At 43.7% G+C, this 15,619-nt stretch overlaps 1 protein-coding gene across 6 annotated transcripts in view; it reads right to left on the bottom strand.

Annotated features, from left to right (window-relative positions):
• The window catches only part of LOC105066695 (pecanex 2), a 271,254-nt gene that overhangs the window by 172,288 nt on the left and 83,347 nt on the right, over window positions 1-15,619 (bottom strand). For all 6 annotated transcript variants that reach the window (XR_012509907.1, XM_074373145.1, XM_045514586.2 and 3 more), the window contains 3 exons: window positions 8,961-9,132; window positions 4,279-4,389; window positions 2,874-2,965 (listed from right to left, as the gene is read on the bottom strand). Coding sequence is in view for 5 of the 6 variants with exons in the window: in XM_074373145.1 (XP_074229246.1) it covers window positions 2,874-2,965; window positions 4,279-4,389; window positions 8,961-9,132 (375 nt within the window). In the remaining variant the exon portion in view is untranslated. The remainder of the gene's footprint in view (window positions 1-2,873; window positions 2,966-4,278; window positions 4,390-8,960; window positions 9,133-15,619) is intronic.

Raw genomic sequence — 15,619 nt, 5'->3', positions numbered from 1 at the left:
TAAAAAACTAGAAATAGACTTACCATATGATTTAGCAATCCCACTCCCAGGCATATATCCAGAGAAAACTCTAATTTAAAAAGAGACATGTATTCCAATGTTCATAGCAGCATTATTTATAGTAGCCAAGACACGGAAGCAACCTAAATGTCCATTGACAGATGACTGGATCAAGATGTGATATGTGTGTGTGTGTACACACACACACACACACACACACACACACACACACACACACACACACACACTGGAATACTACTCAGTCATAAAAAAGAATGAAAGCATGCCATCTGCAGCAACATAAATGGACCTAGACTTTATCATACTAAGTGAAGTAAATCAAACAGAGAAGGACAAATATCATATGATATCACTTATATGTGGAATCTGAAAAAAAAGAAAGACACAAATGAGCTTATTTACAAAACAGAAACAGATTCAGAGGCATAGAAAACAAACTTATGGTTACCAAAGGGAAAAGAGTGGGGTGGGACAAATTAAGAGTTTGGGATTAAAAGATACACACTACTATATATAAAATAAATAAACAACAAGGTCTCACTATATAGCACAGGGAACTATGTTACATATCTTGTAATAACCTATAATGAAAAAGAATATGAAAAAGATACATATATTTAAAAAAAAAGAGGCACGGAGAAGAACTTGGGGCAGGTGGAATCATTCTACATTGTGACTATGATGGTGATGATTTGACTACATACATTCATCAAAACTCTTCTAACTGTACATTCAAAACCAGTGAATTTTATTGTAGAAAGATGGTTTTACAAAGTTATAAGGATAGAAATCAGATCGGTGTTGGCCAAAGGTCGTGATGAGGAGAAGAGGCAGCCAACTAAGGGATACAAGAGAAACTCTGAGCTGGTGGAAACGTTTTATAACTTGATTGTGGTGTTGGTTTCATGACTCTATACACTCACCAAAGCTTACCAAATGGTATATATTTAAAAGGTGAATTTTGCAGCATACAAAGTGCATCTCAGTAAACCAGACTTTCAAAAACAAATGAATGAAAAATATACAAGCAAACGAACCCTGGAACACAACAGAGAAAAATATAAAGGGGCCTGCAGGTAAAAGCTTTTATAGGCAGCAGCAGAAAAAGGCTTTCAGCAATTCAAGGACTCAGAAAATACTTAAGTAGTCTTCCTGAATGAAATACCTGAAGTCCTGTGACACAAGAGAAGAATGCATTTCAAAAAAAAAGAAAAAAAAGAGCCCAGAAACAGTGGTTAATGACATAACTGTTGTTCTATGTGACAGTATAAATGTGGTAACAAACAGAGCCGCCATGGCTCATAAATCACCCTTGTGAGTTAGAGAAAGGAGAATTCTTCCCCCGCCCCCTCTGTGTGAAAGAAAATACCTACATGAAAGGGAAGGAAAGAGTGAAGGAGACGATTATGCCGTCGATGACCACAGAGAAATTCAGCTGGGACACTCTGGAAAGTAATAATATTGCATCCCTTCTCTTCCGTGAACGGGAATAAAGTTATCTTTCCGCCACTGACGTGGATGTGTTTAATAAGATTTTAAGTCAATCCTTTAAAAAAGTTAATAGATGTCATACCATATATAAGACCCTTTGAAACATCTATTACTTTTATTTCCTCTTTTACATTTAATTTTTATTTTATCGAAGAGGTATTTGTATTTGTGGCTTAATATAGTGAATGCAGGGCGTCCATACAGTCAAGAGGCATTTCAGTTAATTACTTTTTGTCCTGATTGAAGATACGCCTGAACTCGTGACTCGTGTTTTGTTTTCAGACCGCATGGATGCTGCGAATGCACAGCAGTGGTCCCCTGCCCACCTTCTTGATTCAATCCCTGCTGCCCGAAGGCAGTGACTTCCCACTGTTTCTTCTTCACCTGTTTACCTCCGTATTTCCAGATAACATGCTTGTTTTGTCATTTCTTGATTTTTTTAAACTTCAGATATCATTTGCTAACTTTCTTTTTTAAAATAATTTTTAGAATATTTTAATTTTATTTTTTGGTGGGGGGAGGTAACTTGGTTTATTTATTTATTATTATTGCTTTTGTAATGGAGGTACTGGGGATTGAACCCAGGACCTTGTGCATGCTAAGCACATGCTCTACCACTGAGCTGTACCCTCCCCCGCTACCTGCTGACTTTCTAATGCGGAAGACAGGATTAAGGCCTCCCCAGTGGGCACACATGTGCACGCACGCACATACACACACACTTCACCTCCTCCATTCTGCTGTTAATAGTTATATTATTCAGGTCATCATAAATACAAACTATTATCCACAGCTGAGCCATGCAGGTACCATAGTTACAGCTCTTTTCTGATATGACTTTTTCTTTGCCTGAAGTTAATGCTTGTCTTGGTTTTTCATCGTCTTAGGCCTCCCTTTCTGCCAGCCTAGGTTTCAGCTTTCACCATCTGGCTCAGTCCATACTCCATCTGTTTTCTAGGGTCTAAACTTCTGTTGCTGTCATACCCTCTCCTGTTTTCAGTCCACACTGCTTTATGCAATCACATCCCTCTGCTGTCTTTGGAGCGGTATTTCAGAAGGAAGCAAAAGTGAGCACATGGGGGCCTGTCGACCACCCCATTAAGCAGAAGCCCCTTTCGGCGTCTGAACGGACCCTGTCAGGCGGACACCTGCAGAGGGAGCAGGCTAAGGGGGCTTTGTGCTCCGTGGCAAATCAGGTATCTCAATGCTTCCTCTAAACCACTGAGGTCTCACCAGCCAGGCTCTGTTACCCGTGATGTGCTCAGACCCTGTTTCTCTTCTAACTGGAGAAGACACCCGTTAAATAAATATACAGCTGACTTAATGGATGTGAGAAGAACGGCAAAGGCGCGCCCACCTACCTTGACGGCGCTGAAGCAGAGCACATGCAGCACCACCGCAGCGAAGACGCTCCGGGCCACGCTGTACACAGCCGACAGCATCCCCGAGACGGCTGGAACACAAACGCCAAGAGTTCCCTTCTACACCGGCAAGTCTCACGGTCAATAAACATTGTAAGAAGATGAAGAGAAGTTTGTAGCTTTCAAATACAAAATGCTTATCTTGTTTTTTCATCATCTTAGGCCTCCCTTTCTGCCAGCCTAGGTTTCGACTTTCTCCGTCTGGCTCAGTCCATGCTCCATCTGTCTTCTAGGGTCTAAACTTCTGTTGCTGTCATACCCTCTCCTGTTTTTGGTCCACATTGCCTTCTGCAGTCGCACCCCTCTGCTGTCTTTGGAGTGGTATTTCAGAAGGAGGGGCCAAAAATGAATCTCTGGGGTAGTCAAAAAGTGCTGGGTGACCACTAGTACAAGAAAGACACTGATCTTTAACTAAAAACTCAGAGGGAACACAGTTAGAAAGAACTCTTGGTGACATTCTTAAAAGACTGTGTGAACCTGCCAGTGGGGAGGGAGGGAGTCCTTGTTGCTTAGAGTTGGAAGTTGCTGGCCCAGGAAAGACCGTGGAGAGTGATTTCAACACAGGAAAGGGAAGAGATAGAGACAGAGAAACAGACAGGGACAGAGACAGATGGACTACAGGTAGATTGAAAGACAGGTAAGGCAAGCAGGCGTGTGTGTGTGTGTGTGTGTGTGTGTGTGTGTGTGTGTGTGTGTACAGGAGGTGGCAGCAGTAACTGATCACCCGCCACCCTCTAGTCCTTTATGTACATGGTTTCCTGGAATCCTTACATCATCAACCCTATGATATCAGCGTGTTAGTTTCCACTTCTAGATGCTTTAAAGTGAAGCACTCTAGGTAATGTTTCCAAGCAAGCATCAGATGAAAGGGTACCCACCTTGGTCGGAGTATAAGGTGTACATGGAATGAAAGGACACAGGTCACCTGACTGCACAGGCCCACACCCAACACACACTCACAATGTCACACCACACACTCCCACACTAACTCATACGTGTGCGTGTTCAAACACACGCTTATATCCACCCACACAGTCACACACACCCACACCTGTGGCTTTTCCAAAGAAGAGCTCTAAACCTGTTCCAAAGCTCAGGGCACCCAACGCATCCTGTTTCCTGCTTGAGTCTTTACTCTACCAAGAGAGGTGGACCACTTTCAATACGGCTGAGTGACTCTAGAAAAGCCCACCATTAACCCGACTGGCCCAAGTAGAAGTACTTTAAGTGCTCAGGAGAAAGAAAGGCTAACTGTCCAGGCTCTCATCCCCTGCCTGAGGCTACTTAGCCCTTGTCCGAATTTTAGACTTTTTTTTACAGGAAGAGGAGAATGCAAACAACTTACCAGAACCTCCAAAAAACAACATGTCGATTTGCTCCAAAAGATAAATGCAGAAAGTGTTGATTTGTGGGAAGAGTCCGAGGAGGGAAATGGCAGGGAAGCAATATAAAAATACTGAAATTGAACAGATGAAATTGATGGTAAGCATGCAGAGAACGCTGGCCGAGGTTCCCACTGCAATCCCACCTCCCTCCCCATTCAGCCACGCCACCCCGCCCAGCTCCAGGGGGCAATACTGCCTCCTCTCACCCACCCACCAGAAGAGGTCCAGCTGAACCAAGCACACGCCTGTGGAAGTTACAAGGAGGTGCTACTGAGGAAGAATCATACAGGTAGACCCAGGACTGAGCAGACACCCGGGAAGGGTGGGGGGAGAGTATGAAACAGAGCAGGACCCTGTGGGGTCCTCCCTGGTACAAAGGCTTTCCGGGTCCTCCATTTCTTGTTAGTAGGATGTAGGCTTCGCTTAGCCTCCTTGACCTTCCCTGAGTCCCAAAGGCAGGTTCAAACAATTGCTAATCAGGGAAGGGAGGGGAGGCAGAGACAGGGGAGGAAAAGTCAAGAAATGACAGTGCATCCTTGGGGCAGGGTCCTCATTCCTCCTCAAGGAATATATCTAACAGTATTTCTGAGTTCTTCTGCAGGAACTAAGGCCCCGCCCAGGAGGAGGATGGTAACTTCAGGCCGACCACAGATTCCTGGAACACCGCCCTGGTACTTCCCCACCAACCAAACAGAAGGAAGTCACACACCCTGCAGCCCCCACCCCAGATTTTGCCTATTAGAACTTCTCCCTGAAGCTCCAAATTTGCACCTCTTGGGGAGTGATGGGAATGCTAGCTATCTTGATTGTGGTGGTGGTTTCATAGGTGTACACATCTATCAAAATTCATCAAATTGTGCATCTGAAATATGTGTAGTTTACTGTACAGGAATTATACCACAATAAAGGTGTTTTAAAAAAATTTAAAACATATATGGCAAAACGCTAACCTTTGAAACCTATGTGGTACATTGGGCTGTATTATGATTTTCAATAATTTTGGTATGTTTGAAATGTGATTTCTAAGAAATAACTATAAAAACAAATGATATACATCCAAAATAAATAAATAAATATAAGCAGGAAGGAAAAAAGAAACTTCTCCCTGAAAACTCTCAGAGTTTAGGTTTTTCAAGCATGAGCCACCCTTCCTCCTTGCTTGGCCCTGCAATAAACCTTTCTCTGCTCCAGACTCTGATGTTTCAGTTTGTCTGGCCTCACTGTGCATCAGGCACATGAACTTATGCTTGGTAACAAGTAGACCAGATTTCAGTTTGCAAGGACAGACTTGAATTTAGGGGAGATGAGGTGGGAAGAAGAGGACCAGGCAAACTACAGGAACACGCAAAACCCAAGGACAGTAGGTAGAAGGATCTCTCCTGCAAGGCTCCTCACTTAAGCGCCTGAGTTGCTAAAAGTCTGTTACGTTTTCAACACCCACTGGAGACTCTGAGTTCAGTCAGAACTCCAGACCCACAGAGGAGCAAGGGAGAGCAGTGATTAACTAAGAAACTCCACAACCATGATGGTGTGACCCTGAAGGGCTTGACTGGCAGGTGGAGAAGGTCACCTGGGAGGTGAAGGTGGCCCTGCCTGAGGAGGGGAAGATGGTACCAACTCCCCAAACCATAATTACGCAATTGGATGAAACATCCACGTGTCATAATTCAATGCTTCGCAGAGATCATTTGTTTGGGGAAACAAAACGTAGGAGAGCTGCATTTTCCAGCAACTTCCTGATCACCATCTCATTCCCAGTTCTATTTAAGTTGGGTTTCATAGAAACACAGAGATTCCCATCAGGGGTGCGACCATACATCTGTCTTCCTTTCCATCTCAGTTTATTGAGTAGAATATCAATGAAGTTGGATGCTGGGAAACCTTAATACAATGAAGGAGATTTGATTTGAAATCCAATCCACCTAAACGTGGAAATATGACCAGACACTACACAAAACTGCAGTGAACCGTACGAGTGGGGAGGATGGGGGACCGTGTTTTCAACTATTTCTGACAAATCGGAAATGCAAACTTTCCATAGTGAAATTGTAGGAATGAGAGTATGTGTGTGTCCCCTTCTCTGGCTAATAGTAGGTTAACCCCACTGCAACAATATGGGACAGACTTGACCACAGTGCTACCAAGAAACTGTTCCCACAATTTGTGAAAGTAACATTTTTAACTTATGAACATAGCTATGAAAAAAGGGGCTTTGCTTGGGATTGGGGCCATATTTTGACACACACGGTGATTTTGCTGTAAGGGTTTCTGTGGCAGGATTTTAACTACGTTGTGAAAACCTAGAGCATCTGTGAGTAATACCTTTCTCAACCATAGCAAGGCAACAAGACACAAATGCGGATCTGCTAGTCATAACTGGGTAAGACAACTCTTTTCAAATTTTGATATGAAAGAAGAGATACTAAAAATAAACAGAAACTTACTAGAAGGGCGTATAGTTTTGAGCATCAAGATTTGAATTCATATAATTTCAAGCAAACAGATTAGTTTCTCTTTTCTTAACCTTGGGACTCAAAACCCAGAAATGGAGGTGATATGGTACTACGCTGTATTCTTCACAGCCAGGATAGGGTCAGAGGGAACATGTAGTTCCATGAGCTCACCTTCTTCAGTGCTGTGTGTGACAAAACCTATGCAGAAGATGAAGAACTACAGAGAAAACTACAGAGTCAGAAATAATATTAATAATGGCGGTCAGATACTGGAAATGTTCAGCAGAACATGGGTAAAAAAGTATTCTTTACAAGGAATACATTAGGCAAGAAAACCAAAACTAATAAAAAGGAAAGAATCGGAACAGGATGATCGATGGCATGGAGAAAATAAAACGGTACAAGACACCAGGAAGTCCTAACTGAAGATGCTCGGCTGTGTGTGCAGACTGGGAACTGAGTGAGACCCCAGAAGAAGGACAGCGTCAGTGCGGCGGGGGAGGGTGCCAGGATCCAGGCTGTCACCAGGATGTAGGAGAGGAGAGAGTCTCTAGTCTTTACAGTTAGAGCCGTGCAGCTAAAACTAAGGGAAGAGGGAGATCATAGATCACATCCTTCTGGGTGCAGTTCACGTGAATAAAAAAGCAGCCCAAAGCTGCTGGACGACTGGACACTTACACTTGAAGTTGCTGGAATGATTTCAACCCATTTTTTTCCCCCAAAAGTAAACAGCTTAAAAAAAGGAAAGAAAGAAAGAAAGAAAGAAAGTCCCTGTGGTTGCTGGCAATTTTCCCTGTGCACAAAGATTTTTTTTTTCCTTGATGTCCTGCAAGAGGACCTATAATTTTCTCTCACTTCTTCTCTACTCTTCATTTTCCCTAATAATTACCATACATGGGGAAACTCCTGGTAAAGTTCCATTTCTTTTCAGCACAATTTATAAATAGAAATATTGTAACTTGCCTATCTCTTCTGTTAAATGTGAATAATAATAATATTCATGACTGTATCGAGGATGCAGACAAATGTGGGTTCGGGCGGTGGGTTGAGTGTAAGGGGAGTGAATAGTTTGATATCAAAACAGTAGCAAAAGGGATGGGAGATGGCAGCCGGGAAGGAGAGTCAGAGGGTGCAATCTCTCCTACAATTTTCACGTCACATCTGGGGGTCCTCCCGAGTCCCACTGGCGAGACTCAGGCAGTTGTCATGGGGTCGGAGAACGATGATACACGACCCATGGCTTTGACAGTCTTCTCCTGAGTAAAATTTCTAGCTGGCAAGGCACAGATCCAGGGGATTGGTGTCTTTAGTGGCTGTCCTTTATCAACTCCTCTGGTCAAGGTGCTCATAAAGAATCACAAGCGAGCAGGTCTGTAGACCTCTGGATGTCATCACAAGAATTCTCAAAGCACTGGCAGTCAAGTCTTCAGAGCTGCGGGCCAGTAACGGGAAGGCTCTTTGCGTAATAAAGGTATTAACAGCTAATACCTGATGCCAGGCACTGTTCTATATGTTTAAAGATAACTAAGTTATCCAACACTTGCAACAACCTCTGAAGTGTGTACTATTCCTGTCCTTGTATTACAGATGGATTTTGCTCAAGGTCACACAACTAGGAGAGAAGCAGAGCTGGAATTCAAACAGCCAGCCCTCTGGCTCCAGAGCGGGGCTCCAAACGCTGATAATATGAAGGTCACTTGTGCAAAGGGGGCATTTTACGTCAGACACTGCCCAGACCTTAAGGCAAGTCAAGTGCACCAGTGGAAGGCTGGGTGGCCAGCATTCCAGGACTCCATCTGGACTGAGAGCCACGTCTAGTCAAGCGTTACCAGAGCATCTGTGCCATGCGGATGGGGCCGTGGCTGCCACCCTGGTGGCTGCCACCCTGATGGCCCCCACCCTGGGGAGCCCCACTGACACCCCACACCAGGCCTCACAGCAGCCAGTCTCTGGATACTATGGTGCTGCAATTTCTTGCTCGTGGATATCAAAATCCTTTAGAATAATTCTGTTGTCCGATGCTTTAGGGCTCCGGTTCCCAGATAATCCTTTGAAAGCATGCAAGCCAAGAGGAAAATGCACATTTCTTTACCTAATAATCAAGTAAAGAAGTTTCTCCAATGAAGGATTCAGGTAGTAAAGGGGAGACATAGATCCCTCCTTCCCCCACAACCCCCAAATGCACTCACCTATTAAAAGGTCCCTAGCTGACCGGAGCATCTCTGGAGAGAAGAGCTTCAGGCCATAGACAATATAAGTGGGAGGGTGCCTGGCTTTGGCCCCTGCATCAAGGAGCAAAATAAGGCCACACAGCATACAAAAATAGACTGGTCTGCTATACGTTATGATTTGGTTGTGTCCCTAGAAAACAAACACAAGTTCTGAATGGTACCTTTTATTTTGATGAAATGACAAAAGCCTCACCATCAATCATTTACACCACATCATACAACTTACACCATATAACACATTCTCCCCTCTACCATAATTCATACACAAAAAACACCAAGGGAAAAAAAAAAAACCCTAATGCATGTTCTGTCAAATAAGAATGAGAACATCAAAAAAGAATGCCATGCCCCTCAGACTCCACAAGATTTACCTGAAAATTTAATTACCATCCTTGGGTAAAATCTAGATCTAATTCAATGCTCCCCCAACAGTGAAACTTCCATTTGTACTGTTCAAGTGCAAAACTAATTTACACTACTATGTGCTCTACATGGTCTAACTTGAGCTCCATTATTAACAAGAAAAAGAATTATAAGTTGTAGGCTTCAATTTCTTTATGTCTTAAGAAGCAAGACAAGACAGGTGCAAAGCTATACCTGCAGAGGTTTGCACAAAATGTCTTCGTGTAGCACAGTGGAATAATCCAATTTTTAAAAATCTGCTATTTAGACATACTTTCCTCTGAGGAGGTCCAAAAACTGAACAGATTTCATCTTAGCCCTCAAAATATTGTTATAAGGAGAGCAGAAACATCTTTTATTCTTCTTCTGGAATGGATAAAAAATTTAAAGAAAAGCTATAACATCAACTTCCCAGGGCAAAAGCCAATGAAGAATTTACATCTCCCAAATCAATGCACAGTTCATAAGGTTAAAAAAAAAAAAACAACCAAAATGAATTAGGGAGAGAACAGTCTTTGCAATTCATGAACCACTTTGAGCCTAAGAAGTAGAGATTCAAGGAATATGTTTTTGGATGTGAGTTTTTAAAGTCACTGCCTTGAACACGTTATATTTAGAAATGCAATTTAAATTGCCACTGCTCCTATAATAGAAATAGTCCTATTCTGAGGCCAGCTTTTAATAGGAAGGAAAACACAGGCTGTCCATAGGGGCTGGTTATGTTTGGCCCTGAGTCCAGACTCGGTCTTAAAGGAATATCTGCACGCATGAAATTTCCTTTTGAATCCAACTAGGTCATAGATTAATGGGTAAGGGAATACTTTCTCCGCATTAAAAAAAAAAAAAAAACCAAAAACTGAAACTAAAGCCGAAGTGAAATCTTAATGCATTTCTTATCAAGTGAATAGCAAAATAAGTGAGTTGGTATAGACAGCCATTTAGTATACAAATACCCAAGCGTAGGAGACATTTCCTCAAACTGATACCATGTAGGAAATATCATTAAATAGCTACTTGCCCTGGTTCTTTCTTTAACTAAAAGGTTTAAAATATTTTTCCAGGAATTGAAAGTCTTGAGATATCAAATATATCAAATTTAAGATATCATCTTGGATCTGCCATGTCAAGCCTTATTTATTGGGCATGGAAATTCTTCCTCTCCTTTTTCGTAATTTACAAGACAAACCTTGAGGCTCCCTTAGGAAGAGCCTGCCCCCACCACTATGTTTATGCTTCACCACGATTCCCATACTATATTATGGAACCCTAAACTGTTCTAAGCACAGCACTAAGACGTGGAATATAAGTCATTTTTATGTGCCTTGATTCCTAAGAACACCCACTAGTAAAATTTCCCTACTCTCCAGTTCTTCTCTCGCCTGTGAATTAATCATAAAAAGCCCCAAGGGTTGATTTTTTTTTCAATGGAAAAATTTCGCTCACTCCCTCAGGTGAAGTCTGATCACAACCTTTTTAAACGTGTCCAAGTATTTCCCATCTGTTTCTGAATTTTCAAATACCCTAGGGGTGCATCGTGGATGTCCACCATGGGGCTTCTTGGAGCCACAAAAGCTGGTCCACCTACGCATCTGGTTTCCCAGCAGCCCGACCTAACAATACAGTCTCACAGCCCAGGCTCTGGTGGCAGGGCAGGTGAAGAGGAGAGAAGGTGTCAAAACCTCCAGCTCCCCACCGGGAGACCAGCGATGCTTGTGGCTAAGGAACCAGGTCATTCTAACTGTTCTCTTTCCAGGAGAGTGGGCTGGTCAGATGCTTCAAACTTACTGTTGTTAAATAAATAAACAAACAAATAAAAGGGTTTTATTATAAGGAAGATGGGTGTCTGAGGGATTTGTAGAGGGCCCAGGGGCCGGAGTGCAGCTGGCCTTTGGAGGCTGCAGCAGCTCGGCCACGCCACCCCCAACCCATCTCCGCCATGACACGTGTCAGCTCCAGGCTTCCTGCAGACCTGAATTCTCTGCTTCACCCTGACCGAGTCTGCACCTGTCCAGTCTAGCCATGTTCAGAGGTCAGCTGTTTTTGACAAGCTGATGTAAAACAGCCACAACAGCAATACATATCCAGCCTTCCCTGTGCCGCAGGCTCCAGTCTTTCTCCTTTCAATGTATCTACCTGGCTGGTCCAGCCTTCCCTGTGCCCCAGGCACCGGCCTTTCTCCTTTAAACATATCCATATCGTTAATCCACTCTAAGAAGCCCTGCTATTACTCTCATTTTGCCAAACTGAGGAATAAAGAGTAAAAAATTTGCCCCTAGGCTTCACAGACAAAACGGGGTGGCAGAGCAAGGATTTGGACCTCGCTGCTGGCTACCTGGCCACCTGGCCACCTGGCCACTACCCACTGCCTTCCCCAAAGCAGTCCAGAAGGTGACTGCATTTGGCACTGGGTCCTTCCAGACCCAAGCACTCAATCTCACTTGGCTAAAGTTCATTCATAGTCATCATTCTTTAAACACATGATGTGAATGTTACTCATGTGAAACAAAGAGTGTGGGGAAAAGCATTAGTAACAGCTTCTCCTGAAAAGTGTGGGCTTTTCCTGAAAGGACTCTGGAGGGTGAAAAGGGCTCCTACCTGGCGAGGGTGCAGAAAAATAACCACATGTTCTGTTCATCGCCTCTGTGACTTTATGTTTACCTACAAGGAACTCTCTTCACTATAATATAGCACAGGGAACTACATTCAATATCTTGTAATAAACTATAGTGGAAAAGAACATGAGAAGGATTTTGTATACATAACTGAATCACTATGCTGTACACGGGAAATCAACACAACAGTGTAAACTGACTATACTTCAATTTTTTTTTTTAAAAAAGAAGGCAATTTGGAATGGCTCACACTTTAAAGAATACTTCCCTTGAGCAAAGTAAATCCACGATTAAATAGAAAATAGATACTATTTAACTTTTAATCAAGATCCACTACCTACAGTGACCTTATTTTTAGGATTGAAGATTGAGAAATTATGTTCTGTCATTTAACATCATTCTTCTGCTAAACACGACCTTAACCAGGTGATGAAGGTCAGTGTCGAAAGTGGTGATATGATGTGATGAAAATGGCACTTTATCTCTGTGGTCCTCTTCCCCCAAAATCCATAACCCCAGTCAAATCGCCAGATGAGCACCAGATAAATCCCAACCGAGGGACGGTCTACAAAATCCCTGACAATGGGCTTCAAAACTGCCCAGGTCACTGAAAACAAGGAAAAGTCGGAGAAACTGTCACAGCCCACAGGAGCCTTAGCAGACAGAATGACTAACTGTAATGTGGTGACCTAGATCAGATCCTCAAAAAAACGAAAAGGATATCAGGTAAAAGCTAAGGGAATCTGAGTGAAGCACGGACTTTAGTTAATGCTAACATATCAATGTTGGTTCAGTAATTACGGCAAACACAGCCTACCAATGTGTGTTTGTGAAAACTATACGGTCAGCCCTCCGTGTCCCCAGAGCAGAAGGAGAAAGGGAGGGGGACATTTACAGAGGGCTAGGCACACTCCAGGTCCTGCACTGGGCACATTGTCTATATTGTCCAACTCACTCATCCCCAAATCCAGCTTAAGTTGCCAATATTATCCATCTACTCACACAAAAACCGCCAACGTCAGCTGTCAAGGGCTCCCACAGCGCCAGTCTCTGCTGAGCACGAGATGTGGCTCATCCTGTTTCGTTCCCTTCCAAACCTGTTTTGGTATTTCCTCTCTTACAGGTGAAAAACCTGAGATTCAGAGAAGTAACTTGACCAAGGGGACCACAGTTTGTACATGGCGAGGCTGGATCCTAATCCTGAAACCTGCACACGTCCGGTGACCCCAGTGTTCCCCAAGTGTGATCTGAGATCACCTCCAGCATCAGCACCTGGGGGAGGGGGGCTTAAATGCAGGTTCCCAGGTGCTGCCCCAGCCGCCCCAACTCGGAATGCCTGCAGGTTCTGGGAAAGGCCCCTGACTCTGGCTCTGTGTGATGATCCCGGTTGATGGCTGCCTCTCTTATACCTACTGGATTCCGCTTTCTGGGTTATCATTAGTGGATACTACTGGTTACTATCTGTGTAAGCCAAGCCTCGTCACCCATCTCTAAACTGCCAGCCTCTGACCCTCAGATCATGTCCAGTAACCACCCCAACCCTTAATTTTTCAAGACCTCCTAGACCCGTTTTCTTTTACAATCAGATGCATTTTGTTCAGGCCTGGAATTGGCTGTACCGTATCAATTAGCATGCCATTATTAATTCTGCAACTAGATCTAAAAAAAAAAAATGTCATTTGACTATCTTCTGGCTTTAACAACTTGCTCAAAATTTGTCACCTCTGTGTTCCTGGAAGGAAACAAAGAGCAAAAATCAGTCAATCACTCTAAGAGCAAGAGTTGACTGCATTTACTAACAGCCTCTCCCTGTGAGTGAACGAAGTGATGTAGTTTTGAAAAGCACTTCAGTTCATGTGGCAGCCCCTGATGCATGAGTCTGAGCCCGGGCTGCAGAGAGTGCGGGCTCGGGAACCGTCCTCTCCACCTCACAGGGTTCCCACTCTGACCATTTCCTTTCTTTCTGAGGTTTTCTCATCTGTAAACTGTCGACAGTAAATCAGCCTTCTAAACGCCTCCACAGCTCCGTCCCACACAAGAGAAGATATTTTATAGCTGCCGTATTTTCTTTCCTCACCAGAGCAGTTAAGAGAAACACCAACGCAAATCAGGGACTAATCTACTTAGAAATCTGTGTAAGCAAATTAATTACTGTAATAAACATAGTTAGATGTCTGACTGTGGCTTCCTGGGACAGTACGGGAAGTCATTTCTTACTATCTCACTGTGACGTGCTTGTTCAGATAAAGGAATAGCAGCTGGATTTAGTCCTCCAGGAACTGGATCGATAGACACAATATGACTCCAGCTTAGAGCAGGGACACAGGGGTCCTGCAAATAGTCGTTACAAATCCACAGGGATTACTCAGCTGCACTCACCACCCACCTCCACTAGCCTGTTCTGCATTATTCCTGAAAGTACACACAGGAAACAAAGGTGTCCTAGCATATAACAGGTCACCCCCCAGGTCACCCAGAAAGACAGTGGCACAGTGCCCTCACCAGGAAGGAGGGCTTATTTACTGAACCAACAGGACAGCAGTGTCGCGTCTAGGGTGGGCTGGAACGAACCATCTCTGCTCGCGCTACCTGACCCAGATTCCCAATGATAATCACAACAATCCATCCGTGATACCCCTAACTGTGCTGTTTCTACTTAGCTGTGACATTCAGGCTCGGGGATGAAAGAAGATGTATTATATGCAAACCAATTATGGGCAACAGAGGAATTTAACAAGACAGCAACGCATGCCAGGTGATCTTCCAATTATAAGCTTTTCTTAATTACTATGAGCTGAGCATGAGTGATTACAGATTTAAGCAATCCTAAATCCTGGCTAGGAAATTTTTTTTAAAGTATCCTAGAGGAGGGGGAGGGTATAGCTCAGTGGTAGAGTGCATGCTTAGCATGCACGAGGTCCTGGGTTCAAACCCTAGCACCTCTATTTAAAAAATTAATAAACAGATAAATAAGTAAACCGAATTGCCTCCCTCCCCCCTAGTCAAAGTCAAAGCTAAAAAAAAAAAAAAAAAAAGAATGACATAGCAATTTGTTTGGGAGTGAGTCAATAGTGGTGGAGCGGGTACATACATGCACAAGATCCTGGGTTCAATCCCCAGTACCTCCGCTAAAAAGAAGTAATAATAAAAATAAAGAATGTATATAAAAGCACAATAGAGGAAAGATCAAGCTTTCTTTCATTGGAAGGATTTTGGGGGGCTCGCCATAACAGAGGCAAAAAGATTTCTCAAAGGGCTGGGGAGCCCACCTGCAATGGTTTCGGTGCAAAGGCAAGTGGCCAGGGTACCGGCAGGGACGACACCAGACCTTGACCTAAGGCACCTGCCAGGGAAGGTGCAGCTGGGTCAGTAGAAGCCACATGTGCTGCAGAGCTCACGGAAGAGCCAGAGCACCTGCAGATCAGTGCTGGGGAGCCCGGAGTCTCAGTTATAACTGAGCCCCAAATTATGAAATAAAAGGAAGCAGTACACCTGAAAGTACAGAACAGGAGTAGATCAGCTTTGGGTGAAAAGAATGACTCACGCTGATGTGACTGACGTCTCCAGTCACCATGGCCACCATCTATTAGGCAATCTCTATAT

Source organism: Camelus bactrianus, chromosome 11, assembly GCF_048773025.1.
Source record: "Camelus bactrianus isolate YW-2024 breed Bactrian camel chromosome 11, ASM4877302v1, whole genome shotgun sequence".
In the NCBI taxonomy this organism is placed as follows: domain Eukaryota; kingdom Metazoa; phylum Chordata; class Mammalia; order Artiodactyla; family Camelidae; genus Camelus; species Camelus bactrianus.
This window is presented reverse-complemented; position numbering and strand designations above follow the sequence as displayed.